Source organism: Phanerochaete carnosa (assembly GCF_000300595.1).
Source record: "Phanerochaete carnosa HHB-10118-sp unplaced genomic scaffold PHACAscaffold_2, whole genome shotgun sequence".
In the NCBI taxonomy this organism is placed as follows: domain Eukaryota; kingdom Fungi; phylum Basidiomycota; class Agaricomycetes; order Polyporales; family Phanerochaetaceae; genus Phanerochaete; species Phanerochaete carnosa.
In genome coordinates, this window is record NW_006767629.1 from 3,182,360 (window position 1) to 3,199,459 (window position 17,100).

Genomic DNA, 17,100 nt, shown 5'->3' on the forward strand with positions numbered 1-17,100 from the left:
GCGATGCCAGGGCCTGGTCAATGGCGGAGTTCGTAAGTACAGAAGTCCGTATGTGCGTCTAGAGGCTGGCAGAATTTCTCAGCCTCGCCGTCCGAAGTGAGTGATCTGTGGCTGCCGCGCAAAGAAGTCGTTGAGGACAGCGTGGAAGACGAGAGTGGGTGAAGCTGCTGAGGTAGGCGGATGTAGACTTAGCATGACGTCGAAAAAAGCAAGCAATTGCAGCCCCGCTCTCCACTCACCGTCCGCCGATGCAATACAAATCGTTCTAATGCACCCTTTCTGATAGGGTAAGCAGGTATGCTTACTGACATAATGTCGCATTGTCTTAATCTACCTAGTCCAGTTTACAAAGCTTGTTCTGCACCTGCACTGCTGAGCATGTGCCAATGACTTCCCGCCTGCTCGTGTATCTCGTCTCCATAGTCTCGCTTTGCATCGTAACCTCAGTCTACTACGCCGCGATAGACACAATCAAAATCCTCTCGCCTCAAGGATGTCGAATGTCATGGATGTCACCATCCTATCTCTTGCAGTCTGGATTTGATCGCACGTGGACACCCTTAGCTGAACGGTATTCGCTCTGGTTGTATCGCGAAGTAGGCTGGGAAGGGCATGAGGTGCGTCGGATACGGAAGCGCATCGCGTGCACTAGCTTGACGGGATGTTAGCTGCACGGTGCACCAGTCCTCTTCATTCCCGGAAATGCTGGGTCCTCGCACCAAGTGCGTTCTATCGCTTCCTCCGCGACGCGTCAATATTACTCGAACCCTCACCAAGTGGCGTACGAGTTCCGAGGAAAGCCATTGAAAGCGCTAGATGTATTTGCAGGCAAGTTCTCCGTTGATTCATGTGCGTGCACCTCGCTCACCAGCAGAGCGGATCAGTCGAATTCAATGAGGACTTATCCGCCTTCCATGGCACAACTCTCGACACGCAGAGAATATACACATTACGTGTTATCGACTATATCCTGTCTCTGTATCCACCAGATACACCCATCATTATCATGGGCCACTCTATGGGTGGCGTCGTTGCCTTGTCTGTGCTCCCTCACCCAAGGGTATCCGCCATTATTACCATGTCCACCCCTTACACACTTCCTCCAGCGCGTTTCGACCGACGTATCGACCACATATATTCGACAAACGAGAAGATTCTGATGTCCGAGCCGACACCCGTTCTGTCTTTGTGTGGCGGTGCAACCGACCTCATGATTCCCTCAGAGTCTTGCATCCTTCCCGAAGCTCATGCTTGGGCAAATGGATCCAAGCCTTACAGGCGGACAATATTCTCGAGCGCACTTGAGGGTAGCTGGACTGGCATCGGTCATAGAGAAATGGTCTGGTGTCATCAAGTACGATGGCGCGTCGCAAGGGCAGCTCTGCAGCTCGGTGCTACTTCTACAAGTACAGAACGTGCAGCCGTCCTGGACACATGGCTCCATGATGGCCAGACTCTTCCATTTGGGTATCCGTCTTCTGCTCCACCACTGTCCTTGGAAGCAGCCGAGTTCTTGCCTGTCGACCTGCGCCTTGAACTGAGGAATCCGGCGGGATCTCGAACATATGTCTTGCCTGTGCCTGGTAGTTCTCCTCCTGGCCAAAAGTTCTTGCTCTACGTGTCGCAAGGCAGCATACCCCCCACCGCCCCTCATAATCCTTTGCCTCTTCATGTTTCAATCTACTCATGCGACTCAAGAGATACCTGTCAACCGCTCCAGCCCAGCATCCTCAAGCTAATGCCGAGCCCTCAGCCTGGGAGGCCGTTCCCTGTTCCAGACGAGGGCTCAGACGAGTCCGAGGGTGTCGTAGTATTCGAAGCAGAGCTTCCTTTGAGCTGCTCTAACGTCGCCGTGAAGATGGAATACGCGGACGGGAGAGGCTGGGTGGTAGGTGACTTCGTCTCAAAAGACCCCTTTATTGCCCGCACCGCGACATTCAGTCAGTATGCTCTATGATGGTATAGTATTTCGCATCTCACTTCCATTTAGGCCCCTTTCTGTCCCACGTTTCACTTGGGTGGTCACCTTCACAGCTGAAATCGGCCATACAACTGCCAAATTTACTATCCAATGCATTAGTCGTTTACAAGCTGACAGCCATACTCTCAAGTGGCTGCACAGGTATAACGCAATTTAATCTCCAGGACCTACAGCTTATTCTATCCTAGAAGCCCTCCTCCGGCCGCTTCTGCAGCACACATCGCATCCTACGGAGACGCATTACTTCCCACTAGGGCCGAGCTCACGGATCCTCCTGCATACACATGCCTCAGCTCCATTCGTAACATCAGCATACACACATGGGGTCAATCTCACCATCTACTCGACGGGAGAAAACGCTTGTGCAGTCGAAGATCTTGCGTTGTCTGTAGACCTCTGGGCAACATTTGGACGGTGGGGTACACGCTATGCGGCGCCAGCAGCAAGCTGGGCGGTCGGTGTCGTAGCTATCCTGCTCTTTGATGCCTGGCGGACTGCTGAGACAACCGGAATCATGCCGAGCGCTGGGTCATCTCTGACTACGTTTACATGCGCGAGGCTGCCGATATTGCTGCTTCTGGCCCTTCTAACGTCATTCATTCCTCTACCAGTCGGTGTGTTGCTAGGTAACCGCGGAGAGTGGCTGCTCGCCCCCATAGCGCCACTGTTACTACTGACCGTCACCGGCCTTGTGGCGATCAGCTGGACCATGGTCCTAGCCCTTATGTGGCCACTCAAAACCTTGACGAGACGCTTCCCGTGAGTGTTCTTCAGCGAGCTGCCCTACATGTTCACTTATGTTCCACAGATCTCGTCCCTCAATGGTCGCGGCACGACGGACTAGCTCGATGGCATCTTTCGGCCTAATCTGCCTCCTAATCTTCCTTCTCGTGCCTTGGCAAGTGGGCTTCCTCGGCTGCTGGATCTATCACCTCTATAGTTGCGCATCCGCAAAGTCTGTCCACGCCGTTTCAGAGGCCGTTGCCATCCCGCTTATGACCCGCGACGACGAAGGCGATAGGCCAAATGACGAACAGGCTCCACTTCCTGCACAGCTGCCCGCGACGACACAAGATCGGAGCGCGCAAAACGAGAGAGAGCTCCTCCTCCTGCTCATGACCTGGCTCCTTCCGCTCGTGGCTCCTGTACTCGCGGTGTGGGTCCGCACGCTCTTTACTGCGGGTTTAACGACACCATTTAACGGCGATCATAATGTGCTGTATGTCGCCCCGTTCCTAGTGCTCGTCGACCCGGGTTGGGGGATGAAGTGGATGTGGACATGGACGTGGAGAGGGCAGGCAGTAGGTCCGAAAGCGCGGTGGACGATGCTTACGCTTGCTGTGGTAGCGTTCGTCTGGGGGCCGAGGTATACGTACGTCGTGTTCGAGGTGGCGAGTGCTGTGCTTGGTGTTGGAGTGATCGCTTCTCTTATGAGGGGATAGAACCGCCTTAGAGATGGCGAGGGCGTAGAGCAGGGTACGACAGAAATGTAGTCTATAGCATTTCAACCCACACGAGTACACTAAGGCTACAACGTCGCGATATCAAAGTACAGCGTTGGCGGAGAACTTAAGCAGTAGTCGTTTGTGGCTGCGAGGCAGCTGTCTCCAGGCCGTTGGCGGCGCCGGTAGCAGCAGCAGTGTCTTGGCCGTTCTTCTTTTGTGTGGCTGCGACGACCTCGCGGATGCCTGCGAGACCTGTCTTCCATGCCACCAGTCGTTTCTCGAGGGCTTCCCATTGCTCGCGCTCGAAGGCACGTGCAGAGGCGCGCACGATGTGGAACGTCTGTGAGGTTTGTGAGAGCTTGCCTGAGACGAGCTGCGTGCGGAGAACTGTCGAGAGAGATCAGAAGATGTTGGGGTGCGTAGTATGTGTAACGACGTACCATCGATCACCCAGCGCTCTACTTGCGAGGGCTCGACCTGGAGAACGTCGGCGATGACGGAGTAAGGGAGGTCACGGCCCACGTTCTGGAAGGCAAGAGTCGTCAAACTAAGCAAGCGAATCTTGCGCTCGAGCTGGGTTTGGTCCAAGTCTGCAGGAATATTTAGCCGCGTGTCATCGAGAGCTGCGGTTGGTACCCACCGTGCTTGGACAAGACATCGGCGTGACCCTCCACCCAGGCCTTGTATTCTGAGAGGCCGTCACTGAGAAAAATCTGGAGGAGAGGGTAAATGTCGCTGTCCTTTGCGGCAATGACAGCGTCTAGCCGGAAGAGTGCATCGAAATCGAAGACGAAGGGCAGCCGGAGGGCGGTGGCGATGAGGTCGACGGCAGCGGCCGATGAAGAAGGGAGGGAGCGGACGTATGCAAGCCTGTACCTGTACGAGAGTACTCTTCGCGAGGATTACAACTGTTGATGAGAGAAACATCGCGATAATAACTTACGGATCATAGGCGAAAGTGTCGACCAGGACCTTCAGATATGAGCTCTTATCCTCCTGAGAGACTTCCCATTCAGAGAGCCACCTTTCCACTTCAGGGAGGGAAAGTGCGAGCTGCTCGAGCTCATCGTGTGCAGTGGCGGTACGGATTAGGGCTTCGTTTACCGGTAGACGGAGACCAGAACGGCGCGGAAGGGAGTTGAAAAGGTTGGAAAGACTGGTGGAAAGTTGCATAAGTTCGCGTGAACGCGTGATTAATCAGTCCACGTACATGCGGTATTTTGTTGAGGACTGCTCATTGGATTGAGTGATAATTTGGACAAGCTTAAGCAGCCGTTCTCTGGTTTCAGGCGTGTCAAGAGGGAAGAGAGTCAGGAAGTGGGCTAAGAGTAAGTTGAAGAAGCCCTCAATCTCTATATCAACATGAGTCGGGAACAACTTAGGCTGGAGGGACGACCACGAACCTTTTTCTGATCCCTCGCCCAGGCCCTTGACTTGTTCTAGTACCAGCTTAAGGACATTTATCCGCCGTTCCTCGTCCTCCTCAAAAGGCTTTTCCCCCTCTTTTATAACAAGTGCATCTTCGAAGGGCTGAATGAAGGCTGCTTTCTCTTCATCTGACCGTCCTTGGGCCAGGTAGTTAACGAGTTCCTTGATCTGTTCAGGTCGTGAGTGAACAAAATCAGCGTTGCAGCTTTACTGAGCGTACTTGGTCTTCGAAAGTGCCCTCTGCAAATACAGATATTGAATCTGTGGCGGACATTTTGAAGGAATCCTGGACGGGGCAAGGAGAGAAGAAACTCAAGTAGGGCAGATCTCCAGATTTACCGCAGGCGCTTTCGAGCGCCTCCGCGGCTGCTGGCGCTTGATGGTGCAGGCCTTCGCTGCCTCCACCTCCCTACGATCTGTAACTCTCGCACCAACACCCTCGTCGCTCGTTAACCCTGCCACTATGTCTCTGATCGGAGACGACGACTTTTTCGATGAGTTACCGGTCGACCAGCGCAGCTGTAGGCTGCTCGGACCTACCGCTTTGGTTCGTCATTGTGAAGTGGCTGTCTCGACATTCCGACCTGAACACACCGCTCGTTTCGCAGATTGTACAGGCCCTGATGGGCCTGCTGGTCATATCATCTCTAGTATATAAGCGACATAGAGAGTCTCCAAAGCGTCCTTGGCGTATATGGTGCGTCTAACCACACATGCCTTGCTGTGAAGCTGTGTCTCACTAGTCGGGCTTTGCGTGGACTAGGTCTTTCGATGTCACGAAGCAAGTAATAGGGCAAATGTTCGTGCATGGAGTCAATGTCCTCATTTCTGGACTGGTTGCGCAACTTTCCTCCGGAAACGCTTGCGTCTTGTACTTTTTAAACATTCTCATTGATACCACGCTCGGCAAGCCAATTTTGCTCCGTCATGATTGATCGTAGGCTGAATGGTCTGGACAGGCGTTGCAATAATTTATTTGACGCTTCACCTCACGACATTCTTCCTGACGGAGAAGTGTGGTTTCAAGGGTTTTGAAACCGGCAAATATGGGACTCCACCATCACTCAACTACTGGTTCCGGCAACTCTCGGTATACATCTTTTCGCTCGCCACTATGAAGCTGCTAGTAGTCGGACTATTCGCTCTTTGGCCCGGAATCTTCAAACTCGGAGAGTGGCTACTCACCTTCCTTGGTCCGAGTGACACTGTCCAAGTTATCTTGTAAGAGTACCCTCGCTTCGACGCAAGTATGGGCGCTGATTATATAACATAGCACTATGGGCATCTTCCCCATTATTATGAATGTTGTGCAGTTCTGGCTCATTGATTCTATAGTCAAAGCCAGCGCTCAGCAAGCCTCAGTCGCCCTTCCCTCCGATTCCGAGCGGGGCTCCGTCGACGAAGATACAGAGCCGTTGTTCCGTACATCGGAGGACGATGACAACGAGGGCGACAGACCTTACGATGTGGAGAACCCGCCGACTAAGCCGCATTCGCGATCAGTTTCTAGAGATAGTCTTACTCCTCGAGAGCCGGAAGAGCCCAAGTCTTCTACCGCTTCGTCCGCGACGGCATCAGGGTCTATAACTCCGAAAGGCGTAGACATGGGACCCAATGCTCTCGCGATGCATGCATATCCTCCAAGCATAGCAAGCTCCTGGGCAAGCTCGAGCTCACCCTCGAGATTGTCGAGAAGTCCACCCTCCCGAGGAATCAGCATATCTCCACAGCCCAGGGCCCACCGGCAATCACCCCCTCCGTCACTATCGCTGCGCCCTCGTTCGCCACAACCCTTCGCCTACAATCCTTCAGACAAACCTCCGGCACGTGATCGCCACTCCATTGAGACACGTAACCATGATGAGAAGGAGTGGGCATCGTGGGACGATGAGAGCAGCGATTGGGCTGATCGGGCTACGGACGAAGCTTGGATAGGTCACAGATTAGACGCAAAGAAGCCCGTGGTACACAACGTTTGGGCCGACCACCAGCTAGATAATTCGGTCCGGATATCGTGACTCTAGGTTTACGGCTATGCTCTGCTTCCTTCCCACAACTTGCCATTCTATCTCGATGCATCTGTACATTCTGGTCACACCTTTGCTAGTTTTATTGCAATTCATGTAGGATCCTTAGGACGTTTACGACATAAATTAGGGTCGAGCAAATCCTCACTCCGAAGAGGGTCGGGTCACGGGACATGTGTTTTCCAAATCCAGGGTGGTCGCTAGCAGCTTCAGTGGAATCTTCCAGCGCTTCATATATACAACGACTCATCCTCCAGCAGCACACTCACCTCTATACCCTTCCTGTACCAGCCCGCTCTCTCTTACCGCACCCATGTCTACAGCAGTCAGCGAGCCGCCCCGCCACCCGTCCATGTCCCGCTCCAACTCGAAGCCGAAAGGCATTCTCAAGAATGCACCACCAACGCAGCCATCAGGGCAGCAACAGTGCGTGGAGAGCTCGCATGGCGCTGATGGCCAATCGCTAACGTGCAGCACAGCTTACAGTGGGACGAGGAGAACCTCGCGCTCACCGAGGCCCAGAAAGACAGTCAGATGAAGATCACGGAGCCGAAGACTCCTTACGTACGGTACAACGCTGAGACGGACACGATCGAGGGAGGTGCGTCCCCGCCGCGCGCTGCCACACATTGCAATGGCCCTCGGGGCCCATTGACACACACTCTTCGTTTTCGCGCCTAGACATCCCCTCGCTCGACCTCACTGGCCCGATGACGACAAGCCCGCCGATGTCCGCACGCTCGTTCTCGCCGAGCAGCGTCGTGGCAACCGACGGCGAGTCGGGACCGCCGTCCCGGCGGACGTCATTCTCGAGCAGCGGCCGGACGAGCTCAGGGGGCGGCGGGGGGCCCGGAAGCCGCAGCTCGAGCCGCAGCACATCGTTCACGCTCCCCAGCGACGCGCGCGAGGTCATCCGGCTCGACGGCCGCCAGCCAGGGGACGAGATAGAACTCGACGAGGAAATGGACGAAGAGAGTGCGTGTTCTTTCCTTTTAGTCGTCCCTGCCAGCCGCCAGTCAGTGTGTGTTGCATCGCCAGGCCCCTGCGGGGCCCTCAGGTCGCTCTCCTTTGTGCGGATCCGCAGCAGCTATGAGATATCGACAGGCCCGGCCTGCCCAGGACACACGCGATCGGTAGCGGGCCAGTTCCGCCGCATATACCTGGAAGAGCAAAGGGGTTTTGCGGGGCGCTGTTCGCAGGCCAGGCCTAACGCTGTGCATCTGCGGATTTGCACATGGGCTGGTACAAGGCGCATTTATGGGGCATGGGTCAATGTCTCGCAGACCAACACGATGGCATGCTGCGGCCCTTGCATCGCGGCCCTTGCTATGATGCGCGCGCTGGCTGTCATATCAACCATACTCAACCAAACGCTCCGGAGTCTAATTATCGTTTCATTATAGCCGCAGCCAAACACGCCGCTTTTGTCCGGGCACGCGGTCGGCACTACTCAAATGAGGCTGAAGCAATGAAGGTGCTCGCTATTCACTCTGCCAAAAAATGTCACACTTATGATTTTTGTAGAGGGCCAAGAGGCTCATCGAAGAGGAGGATGACGACGAAGAGCAAATCGCAGATTCAGAGTCACAAATGTCTCTAGACGACGATATATCCGTGCAAGTGAACGGTGTCGAGCACGCAAAGTAGCGCATCTCGGCAGTGGATTCGTCTTGTCTATGTATTACCAATTGGTACGGGTCATGCATTGTATCTGGCAGGATTATCTCTGGAGCTCTCGATCTTTGTGCAAAGCTGTTCTATGGCTCAGTTATGTATTATCGGATTCGGACATTTGGCATGTTTGTAATTTCCCTTTGCTCATTTACATCGTCCGGCCGTAACCGTGATCTTGCTGCAGAATCTTGCACATTTTGCAGGCTAGAGAAAGCTTCTGCGAGAGCTTAGCCATGACATAAATTTTGTATGCGCCCAACGGCCCGTTTGTTGGGCCTATACAACGTTAGGTTTTTTTTGTGCAACTGCCTCGTTCTCTTAAGGCGCTTACTCCCGCGCCACAAATCCTCTAGCAAGCGCGCCATCTGAAACTTTGCTTGTGGCCTCTGAGTGCGTGCAAGATCCTGCAGAGCAGACAACGATGCACCTACACAAAATCCTTCTTTTATTCATATTTACTACGGCCTCGCAGAGTGTTCACAGCGCTCTAACTCACTCTCTCAGATCAATTTGCGCAAAGTCACGTGGTCGGCACGATCTCTGTCCAAAGCGGATCTCTCAATTTTGCCCCGCTGGAGTCAGACCGTCTTGTCGTACAAGGGCTCTCCCTCGCTCCTTCGCCTTCCCACGACATGGCCGACCACACCGGCAAGGGCATCCTCCTCAAGGCCGACTCCATCGCGGGCGCGTTTCGCGACGAGATCACGGCCACCATCGCCCAGGGCGCGCGCGTGCCCAAACTCGTCGGCATCCTCGCGACCTCTGCCGCCCCGAGCAAGTTCTATGCCGAGTTTACCAGGAAGCAATGCGACGAGCTCGGCGTCGAATTTGTTCTCAAAAATATTGGCGCCGCCGCCGACCCCACGTTGGCAGAGGGCGAGGGCGTCGAGGAGGCCATCATCGACGCGAACAATGACGACAGCGTTGATGGCATCATGGTATGCGTACTACCATGCACGTATGTAAGATACCATGTACTCACAGAGAATGAAAGGTATACTATCCCATCTTCGGAGTGCAGCAGGTGGGTGACTTGCCTCGCGCTGCTCCAATAGTACCCGGCTGAAGCTGTACTCGCAGGATCACTACCTTCAACAAGTAAGGCCCCATGCACGAAAACTGCATTGCGAGTGAGGCTGAGACTGTCCACGTCAAGGTTGTATCTCCCTTGAAGGACGTCGAGGGCCTGCACTTCAAGTTTCACTACAACCTGTACCACAAGTATGTCTATGCCCAGGATTAATCCCCCGGTACTGACAGCGCGCAGCATTCGGTATCTGAAGCCAGAATCACTGCTCTCGTCTGTTGCGCCGAGCGAGCCGCCACCCCCAGTCGTGAACGATACAGCCCCTCCAGGCTTCGTTAAATCGATCCTACCCTGCACGCCACTCGCGATTGTCAAGACCCTCGAACACATCGGCGTGTACAACCGCATCCTGCCATACGGAGACCGTGCGTATGGCAAAACCATCACGGTCATTAACCGGTACGCTCTGTGCCCATGCTATTACGCGCCGGTCAGGTCTGAACGATCTGAACGCCCAAACAGGTCTGAGGTCGTTGGCCGCCCGCTCGCGGCGCTGCTCGCAAATGACGGCGCACGGGTCTTCTCTGTTGACATCGACTCTATCCAGGTCCAGGCAGTTTCTTGAGTGCATCGGTTCCGTGGTGCACACAGCTGACGCGCAGGCACATACGCAGGAGTACACCAAGCGTCCGCCGAGGCCGTCTGACGCCGCGACGGCCGCGAACGACACGGCGCGCTACCACCCGCGGCACGTCGTGCACCCGTCCGCGCTCTCGCTACAGGCATGCCTCGCGCTCTCCGACGTTGTCGTCTCCGCCGTCCCGAGCGCGGCGTACAAGGTTAGGACCGAGTGGCTCAAGGATGGCTGCGTCTGCGTCAACGTCGCCGCGGACAAGAACTTTGATAAGGACGTCCGCGAGAAGGTGCGCCTTCCCCCCTCCCCCCTCGGGGCGCCGTGCAGGGAACATGACCGAGTGCTGACGTTACGTGACCCGGCGCGCCAGGCCTCGGTGTACATGCCCACCATCGGGAAGGTCACTATCATGATGCTACTGCGAAACTTGTCAGTACACACACCACGCCACACTCGGTCCCGAGTTCATGACCTGCATCGTCTTACTCATGTCTGTTCTTGGCGCTTCAGACTGCGTCTGCGCTCGTACCGCGAGGGGGAAAGCCGAAATACTCCGCAGTCATCATGATAACGCGACGCAGCTTGTGCGCACAAGCACAGCACAGCTCACACAAGCCCGAAATTTTTTGGAAGGACCCGAAGCTTCTTGTATTACACCGTAGACAGCAGTGAGGTAGAAATCAATGAGTAACTAATGGGATGCGTGTGGTATGCATGAGTAGAGTATGGGATGTGCGACAGATTAAACGACTGAGACAAGGTTACTTGTCATCCGAAGTGGGCGACAGATGCAAGGAATTCCGGTGTAAGATTACTCACGAGAGGCAGTCTCAATCAGACTGCGCCGCCGTAATTTTGATTGGGGGTATGCTGTCATCAAGCAGGGTCGGCGTGGAGGAGCCTGAGCGGGGGAAGGACCCGCTTATCGGAGTCGACACGCCTGACACCTCGTCGTCGACCAGGAAGCGAACCCGTTGGCGGTGGAGCTGTGTGGGTACGTGTTGAGTGTATTCATGTGGGGAGCAAAAAGATGTCCTGGCGCCTGGCACTTACCTGGGGAAGCTTTGGGATGAGGACGAATATCAGAGCTGAGAGATTGACGGCGAACAACCACGGGTTGTAGTGTGTGTAATGCGTCGAGGCCAGGAACCTGAGAGATATCAGATTTAGACTTGCATTTGAATGCCGATTGCCCTTGGAGCACGTACAAAACGACGGGCACCGAAAACAGCCACTTCTTCGCGGGCGTATAGTGAGCTCCTTCGTCAATCTGTTCCCAGAGAGTAAGGTCGTCGTAGGCTCCTCCATGCATGTCCGATTGGAATGGGATTCCGGTGACCCAATGGAACATCAAGTAAGAGAACTAGCCGCGAAAGTAAGCTCACACAGGCGAGTAAGGTGGATATGGAACGTACCCCGAGGTAGATCAAGTTAACTAGTGTCCAGCTCAGCTCTTGTGTCATCCCAGGTACGGTGTCAATAACTATCTTTCCCGCAATGATGAGGACCGGATGAATAGCCCATGCACCTGCGGTAGCCATGGCAGTCAGTACAGGGGGTACTGCTGCGGACGAGTGCGGACTAACCCTTGCGATTGACCCACTCTGCGTTGACATTACCGTACAGGCTCTGGTCGAGTCCTTCTTCTTGAGAATCTTCTCCGACGGTTTCTACTTTGACTAAACTGCTACTTCTCGCACGGCCGACGCGGACTTTGAGTTCTGACGCGGATGAGGAGGTTTCGATGGTGACTGTAGGCACGCTGAGGGTTGGCGAGGAGAATACGCCACTCATATCGTTGTTATCTCAGGGGTTGAACGAGAGAAGATGTGGCAGGGCCAGGTGGAGGTTATGGTCAGATTTGGGGACAGAGTCCGCGGCCGCCCAGCCGAAGTCCCAGTCGCAGATAGACGCTCGCACCTCATACCTCAACCAAAACACCTGACCCGGTATCGCATCGGCGGCCGGGACATCTCTCCTCTCCCCTAACGCTTTACATGCCGCTACGACCGGCGAGCGCACGACGGTAGCATGCTTCTTCACTGGTGCACGCTCGAGCCCGCGGGGTCGTCCAATCTGGCTGCAATACGCTTCACTTCTCCCGTCCGCATACACTCCATCTCGATATTCCCCACCGACGACAAGCCTTTTACTCAGGACCCGAATATAATTAGGTACGTTCGTAAGACGATACTCTGACGTGTCGCTGAGCCGTCTGTCAACTCTCAAGTCGGACAGAGCCTGAGACGTTCTTCCTCGAACTCTACTTCAACGCACAACCCGTAGCCCAGCCCAATGCAAAGGAGAGGCCGAAACCGAGCAATGCGCTCATTCCGACCATTATCGCCTATGCGGGCGGGCGGATGGAGTTTGCGGTGAATATGAGTCCAGAGGTATGTCGTGAATGATACTACGCTTCACTAACACGCTGAACACTCCACGAAGCTCTCGACACGTCTCATGATCGTGAAAGGCGCGTTTGAAAGCGTGTCTATGGCGATATACGGCGACGTTGTCAACGAGCTGCCCCCGCCAAAGACAACATACGAACCCAGGTCTCTGCCCACGCTGGACATGATACCCCTTTCTCCTGCTCTTGACCCGGCCAATGCACGCGACCCCACAACCCTGGCATGTCAGTTGCTCGATTTGATACCCGATGCTCCATCTCTGCCACTAGTAATTCGGCTCATGTTTTGTCTCAAACCATCTAATGACGACTGGGATTCACCCGACTTTCCTTACTTGTTTACTGACCTCAGCCAACTCCCGGACGACCCCACCATAGATGAAGTATACAGGCTTACTTCGAGACCTGTACATGACGACACTTCGTCGCAAGCATTTGCTGACCTCGCTGATAAAGTCATACAATGCCTAGGCCCCCCAGTGAGTGTGTTTATATGATAGCTGTGCAGCCCTCTGACCTGTAACAACCTAGAATGACTCCCAGTCGTACTACGTCGCTGGGCTTTTAAGTCATGCAGCTTGCCAGCACCCTTCAATGGCCACAGCTCTCATCGTAAGCGAAGAGTATCGCCATGTTTCTGACATCTGAAATGCGGTCGCTCCAGGAGAATCTGGATATCAGTTATATCCTCGAGCCACCTACGTTGGATGAGAGCACTCTCGAGTTGCTTCGGGACGCAGTATCGAACCCTGACGTCGCCCGCAACTTCAACGATCCGAACTTCAAGGAGTTTCTTACCTCAATGTCACAGAATGTGGCCTATGACCGCCGCATACGTACTCTGGTACAACAGCTACTTGATCGGATTGAGGGCATGGCCGTTCTCGAGGATGCGATCTCCAATACTCAAGGTGACTTCGTCGGCGCTGCTGCGGCCCTTAAGGACATTGCTTGCCAAGAGATGTCAACGGGCACACTGCTTGAGTCACTCGTCGCCCACCCAGACCTTGTCGACAAGCTAGCAGAGAACCCCGCCCTCGCAGGATTCCCTCCGACTTTGTTTGTCAAGGGAAGCATGCTGATATCCCACGATGAGTTCATCGCGTTTTTGAGAGCGTTCGTCGGGGTCGGATGTGTCCTTGCCGTATATGCATGGGCTGATAGCCTGCCTGATGAACGCTGCCGGGAACGGTGCCTGAGTATTCTCCGTCTATGGCAAGGTGTAGACGGCTATCGCGAGGTCGGTATAGTGGCTATCTTCATGAACACCTTCTGATTTGCGTGTTCACAGATACTCGACCACCTTTTATTACTGCGGCAAATGGTATTCCGTCTGAACTGCATGCTCGACGGCGATGCGCCAACAAGGGCAGGCGTTGACTCCGAGACTATATTGCTCCAGCTTTGCAAAGCTCCTCGAGCGATGTTACGCCCTGTCCTGATAGATTGCGTCCTCTCCCTGAAACCGCCTCACTGCGTCATGACCTACGAGGACCAAGACTCTCTGCAACGGGCTGCAACGGTAGCGGACAGTGGACTCTACGGGGCGGTCGACTGTCTACTTCAGCCCATGGAACGGCCACCTTCCTTCAGCTATCTCCGTGCACTCAGGGTCGCATTGGCGATTGTGGACCAGGAACTCACAGACAAGGATGAATACGAAGTCTTACAAGAATTCTGGAAGGAAAGCCCTTGCAGTCTCGAAACATGCCTAGTGGACATCTTCGTCGGCCTCAGCGAAGAGATCTGCGGTCACTTCAGCGTCGACCCTCCCCCACTATTATCCTCTGAGGCGCTAGCACATATGTTCCGAGCTGCAACAGAAACCCTCGCGATACTGGTCCGCTTGGCTCCAAACTACCCGCTGCCTGGACGCGTGCTCCGTGCCTTCACGGTCGCCGCCACTGACCTATTTGTCTGCACCGATCTTGCCGATATCTTTTTTTCCCAAAGCAGCCCTGCATGTATCGCCGCTCAACAAGTCAGACAATCTTGTGTCGGCGTCATACGGTCCCTCGCGGAAGTGCCGGAACCGCAAGCCGGGGCAAAGTCCCATGCCCAAGCAGTCCTACGAACACTCCTCGAACACGGTTTGCAGAGCGGATCTCACGAGCCTGCGCATCACATGCTGCAGGTGTTCTGTCTTATCGACTACCTGCTTGACGTCCCCGACAGCGAGCAAGATCCAGTCGCCTGGGGGCAGAGTGTGCTGCCGAACGTACTTCGCGAGCTCTGGGCGTTCTGCCGCGCTCTCGATACCGAGAATAAGGCGCATTTCGTCCGCAGGCTCGTCGCTCTGGACAAGGGGAACGTCGGTATCGGGGATTGGATTCTCCAGGAAGAACTCAAAGACTTGTTGCACTCCACCCGGTCGATCCAAAATCCCGGCGTTACCCAGCAACAAATTCTCATTAGGCAAATGCAGATATCGCTGTCCCTGCGGTTCCTCCTGGATCTTATGGGTGGTACATCCTCCGAAGCTTCGTGGTGTGTCACTAGCCTTGCGACGAGTACGGACCTCGTAGAGCTGTTCGTTTCATTTTTGCACGAAGCACTAGTGCTGAACCTCGCGGCTTCCCAATTAACCAAGATTTTACGCACGATAGCGTCCGAGTCGGCAACCTTTCGTGATCTCCTAAAACTGCCTCTTGCACTTGCACTCCTCCGCACCTCCCAGCGGGCGGATGGGTCCGCATCAGACGTCACCTCTTCGCTGTATCTCGCGCAATCCATTCTTTTGGCCTGCCCGAATCACCTCGTCCTAGCGAATCAGGTGTCAACAGAGATTAGTCATCTCATTCAGCGGCTTACATCAACGACGTACATCTGCGATGGCGACCTACCTGTAGCGTTGGTCGACCTGCTCGATTGGTTCACCGGGACAGACAACCCAACGCTCGTGGGCTTCACCGCCGAATCCTTCGCTGAGCTGTCTGAACAACTCAAGCCCGGGATCGACGAAGAAAAGCAAAGGATTTTGACCCGCGTTCGCGATCGCCTCCGCTTCACCGAGGACCTGCCAGAAATACCCGATGCAAGGCTCCTTCCCGCTGCCATTAAGCTCAGTATCAATGAAATCGAAGACTTACTCGCACCCAAAAGTCCCGTCCCTTCTACCCCGCCTCACAGAGCTCTGAAGCAAGATGTCCTCAGTCTCGTTACTATCTCCCCTCCGACGGCGCTCATTCGTTCGTCCACGACCGGGCTCACGAAGACATACTCTAACAATGACTTCCGGCAACTGCGGCAGGCGCCCTCTGCGCGCCAGAACACAAGCAGGCTACCCAGCATGCATGTGGATGTAGGTAGCACCTCTTGAACACGACACACTGCGCTCCCCGGAGCATATTAATATCTTCTTGTTTTTTCCTCCTCCTTCGCGTGATTTGTCTCACAGGACTTCGAGAACGCAGCGTCCTCGCCGACACTCATGCCGCTTCCGATGTCGCTGCCCGTCCCGCTTGCGGGCCCAAGCACAGTGAACGTGCCCTTCAATGGGGGCTCGCCCGAGAACTTCGCGTCACTGTCACCCGTGTTTAAGCTGCTCTAAGGTAGGTGCTGAAACGATCGCCAGGGTGTAAGATACAGGGAGACGGTGCTAAACACGGGTGCGAACAACAAACGTACATGAACGAAGAAAAGTGCGAGAATGATGTATGATGCAGTGGAGAGAAGAGTCCTGTATCCATGAATGAATGTATGCCTAGCGTTCCTGTATCGAAAGCTACTATATGTAATATTTACGGTGTATTATCATTTGTATATCGAGATCGTCTACGGGCATGAGTAGGGTGAACTTCTGGGTATTGTGGAACAAGATCGTCGCGCGAGCGGAAGTAGCGGTCCATATCGGAAGCGTCGAATTCCGACATGGGAGGCTTGGGAGATATTGGCCTGCTATCTGCCAACGAGACGTTCGGTGAAGGATCAGTTGCTGGTCTCTTGCCCAGGAAGAACGTTCGTTTTCGGCGCGCCTTTACAGGCTGCCGTTCGGCGGCGCTGCCAGATCCTGAGGATGTTGTCTCACGCGGAGGGACGCTGCGTACAGTGAAATGCTCCAGTGTCCGCGTGTAGGGAGATAGAGTCTGATGTGAGTTGCTCAGCATGGAGAGTCGCGAGACAGAGCTGAGCCCTGGCTTCAGAACAATCTTGGGGTCATGTTCAGGGAGAGTGAGGTGGTCGGGTGGTGAGCCGAAGTGGTCGAGGTTGCTGGAGGAGGACGCTCGGCGAGAACGGGCTATTTGTATTACCTCATCGCTCTCCGATGGAAAGTTTGGGGGGGTCGCAATGGAGTGTGTGACGTCGCTGGAGAGGGAATTGCGGGTTCTGATGCTCGATGGGCTACCCAAACGGCTGGCGGAGGGATCTTTGTGGGGATGCATAGGCGAAGGTGAAGATGCTCTGGGGTATGCTGAGCTGGGACGTACGCGGTCGAACGAGAACCTTTCGTCATCTTCGAAGTACGGGCGGGGCG

The 17,100-nt window shown here is 54.7% G+C and overlaps 6 protein-coding genes across 6 annotated transcripts; 5 read left to right on the top strand and 1 right to left on the bottom strand.

Annotated features, from left to right (window-relative positions):
• Positions 1-386: 386 nt before the first annotated feature.
• Positions 387-3,423, top strand: PHACADRAFT_85765 (uncharacterized protein; the record flags this gene model as incomplete). The annotated part of the gene is made up of 6 exons (XM_007392256.1): positions 387-617; positions 669-818; positions 875-1,940; positions 1,991-2,122; positions 2,170-2,740; positions 2,790-3,423. 6 exons carry the CDS (start codon positions 387-389, stop codon positions 3,421-3,423), a joined length of 2,784 nt encoding a protein of 927 aa, XP_007392318.1.
• Positions 3,424-3,461: 38 nt separating this feature from the next.
• Positions 3,462-5,139, bottom strand: PHACADRAFT_250479 (uncharacterized protein). The gene is made up of 7 exons (XM_007392257.1): positions 5,075-5,139; positions 4,830-5,022; positions 4,637-4,778; positions 4,370-4,582; positions 4,067-4,317; positions 3,867-4,016; positions 3,462-3,813 (listed from the first exon to the last, which is right to left on the bottom strand). Exons 1-7 carry the CDS (start codon positions 5,126-5,128, stop codon positions 3,551-3,553), a joined length of 1,266 nt encoding a protein of 421 aa, XP_007392319.1. The 5' UTR covers positions 5,129-5,139; the 3' UTR covers positions 3,462-3,550.
• Positions 5,140-5,241: 102 nt separating this feature from the next.
• On the top strand, positions 5,242-7,042 carry PHACADRAFT_170370 (uncharacterized protein). The gene is made up of 5 exons (XM_007392258.1): positions 5,242-5,401; positions 5,463-5,551; positions 5,618-5,760; positions 5,814-6,075; positions 6,128-7,042. Exons 1-5 carry the CDS (start codon positions 5,318-5,320, stop codon positions 6,870-6,872), a joined length of 1,323 nt encoding a protein of 440 aa, XP_007392320.1. The 5' UTR covers positions 5,242-5,317; the 3' UTR covers positions 6,873-7,042.
• Positions 7,043-7,180: 138 nt separating this feature from the next.
• Positions 7,181-8,732, top strand: PHACADRAFT_250483 (uncharacterized protein). The gene is made up of 5 exons (XM_007392259.1): positions 7,181-7,307; positions 7,361-7,482; positions 7,563-7,856; positions 8,285-8,355; positions 8,406-8,732. Exons 1-5 carry the CDS (start codon positions 7,195-7,197, stop codon positions 8,526-8,528), a joined length of 723 nt encoding a protein of 240 aa, XP_007392321.1. The 5' UTR covers positions 7,181-7,194; the 3' UTR covers positions 8,529-8,732.
• Positions 8,733-9,187: 455 nt separating this feature from the next.
• On the top strand, positions 9,188-12,054 carry PHACADRAFT_250488 (uncharacterized protein; the record flags this gene model as incomplete). The annotated part of the gene is made up of 13 exons (XM_007392260.1): positions 9,188-9,493; positions 9,550-9,579; positions 9,636-9,653; positions 9,712-9,776; positions 9,823-10,041; positions 10,105-10,189; positions 10,257-10,505; positions 10,587-10,645; positions 10,727-11,202; positions 11,270-11,366; positions 11,425-11,579; positions 11,632-11,744; positions 11,803-12,054. 9 exons carry the CDS (start codon positions 9,188-9,190, stop codon positions 10,782-10,784), a joined length of 1,089 nt encoding a protein of 362 aa, XP_007392322.1. The 3' UTR covers positions 10,785-11,202; positions 11,270-11,366; positions 11,425-11,579; positions 11,632-11,744; positions 11,803-12,054.
• An 87-nt stretch (positions 12,055-12,141) lies between these two features.
• On the top strand, positions 12,142-15,992 carry PHACADRAFT_170376 (uncharacterized protein). The gene is made up of 6 exons (XM_007392261.1): positions 12,142-12,390; positions 12,447-12,609; positions 12,662-13,105; positions 13,161-13,238; positions 13,291-13,866; positions 13,918-15,992. Exons 1-6 carry the CDS (start codon positions 12,248-12,250, stop codon positions 15,943-15,945), a joined length of 3,432 nt encoding a protein of 1,143 aa, XP_007392323.1. The 5' UTR covers positions 12,142-12,247; the 3' UTR covers positions 15,946-15,992.
• The last annotated feature ends 1,108 nt before the right edge of the window (positions 15,993-17,100 follow it).

Coding starts and splice junctions, on each gene's coding strand:
- PHACADRAFT_170376 (XM_007392261.1), top strand. CDS start 12,248: ATGCTTCTTCACTGGTGCACGCTCGAGCCCGCGGGGTCGTCCAATCTG. Junction 12,610..12,661: donor CGGTGAATATGAGTCCAGAG/GTATGTCGTGAA, acceptor CACTCCACGAAG/CTCTCGACACGTCTCATGAT. Junction 13,867..13,917: donor GTGTAGACGGCTATCGCGAG/GTCGGTATAGTG, acceptor GCGTGTTCACAG/ATACTCGACCACCTTTTATT.
- PHACADRAFT_250483 (XM_007392259.1), top strand. CDS start 7,195: ATGTCTACAGCAGTCAGCGAGCCGCCCCGCCACCCGTCCATGTCCCGC. Junction 7,308..7,360: donor CAGCCATCAGGGCAGCAACA/GTGCGTGGAGAG, acceptor CGTGCAGCACAG/CTTACAGTGGGACGAGGAGA. Junction 7,483..7,562: donor GACGGACACGATCGAGGGAG/GTGCGTCCCCGC, acceptor TTTCGCGCCTAG/ACATCCCCTCGCTCGACCTC.
- PHACADRAFT_170370 (XM_007392258.1), top strand. CDS start 5,318: ATGTCTCTGATCGGAGACGACGACTTTTTCGATGAGTTACCGGTCGAC. Junction 5,402..5,462: donor TGCTCGGACCTACCGCTTTG/GTTCGTCATTGT, acceptor CTCGTTTCGCAG/ATTGTACAGGCCCTGATGGG. Junction 5,761..5,813: donor TCTCATTGATACCACGCTCG/GCAAGCCAATTT, acceptor TGGTCTGGACAG/GCGTTGCAATAATTTATTTG.
- PHACADRAFT_250479 (XM_007392257.1), bottom strand. CDS start 5,128: ATGTCCGCCACAGATTCAATATCTGTATTTGCAGAGGGCACTTTCGAA. Junction 5,023..5,074: donor AGGGCACTTTCGAAGACCAA/GTACGCTCAGTA, acceptor CGACCTGAACAG/ATCAAGGAACTCGTTAACTA. Junction 4,017..4,066: donor CGATGTCTTGTCCAAGCACG/GTGGGTACCAAC, acceptor ATATTCCTGCAG/ACTTGGACCAAACCCAGCTC.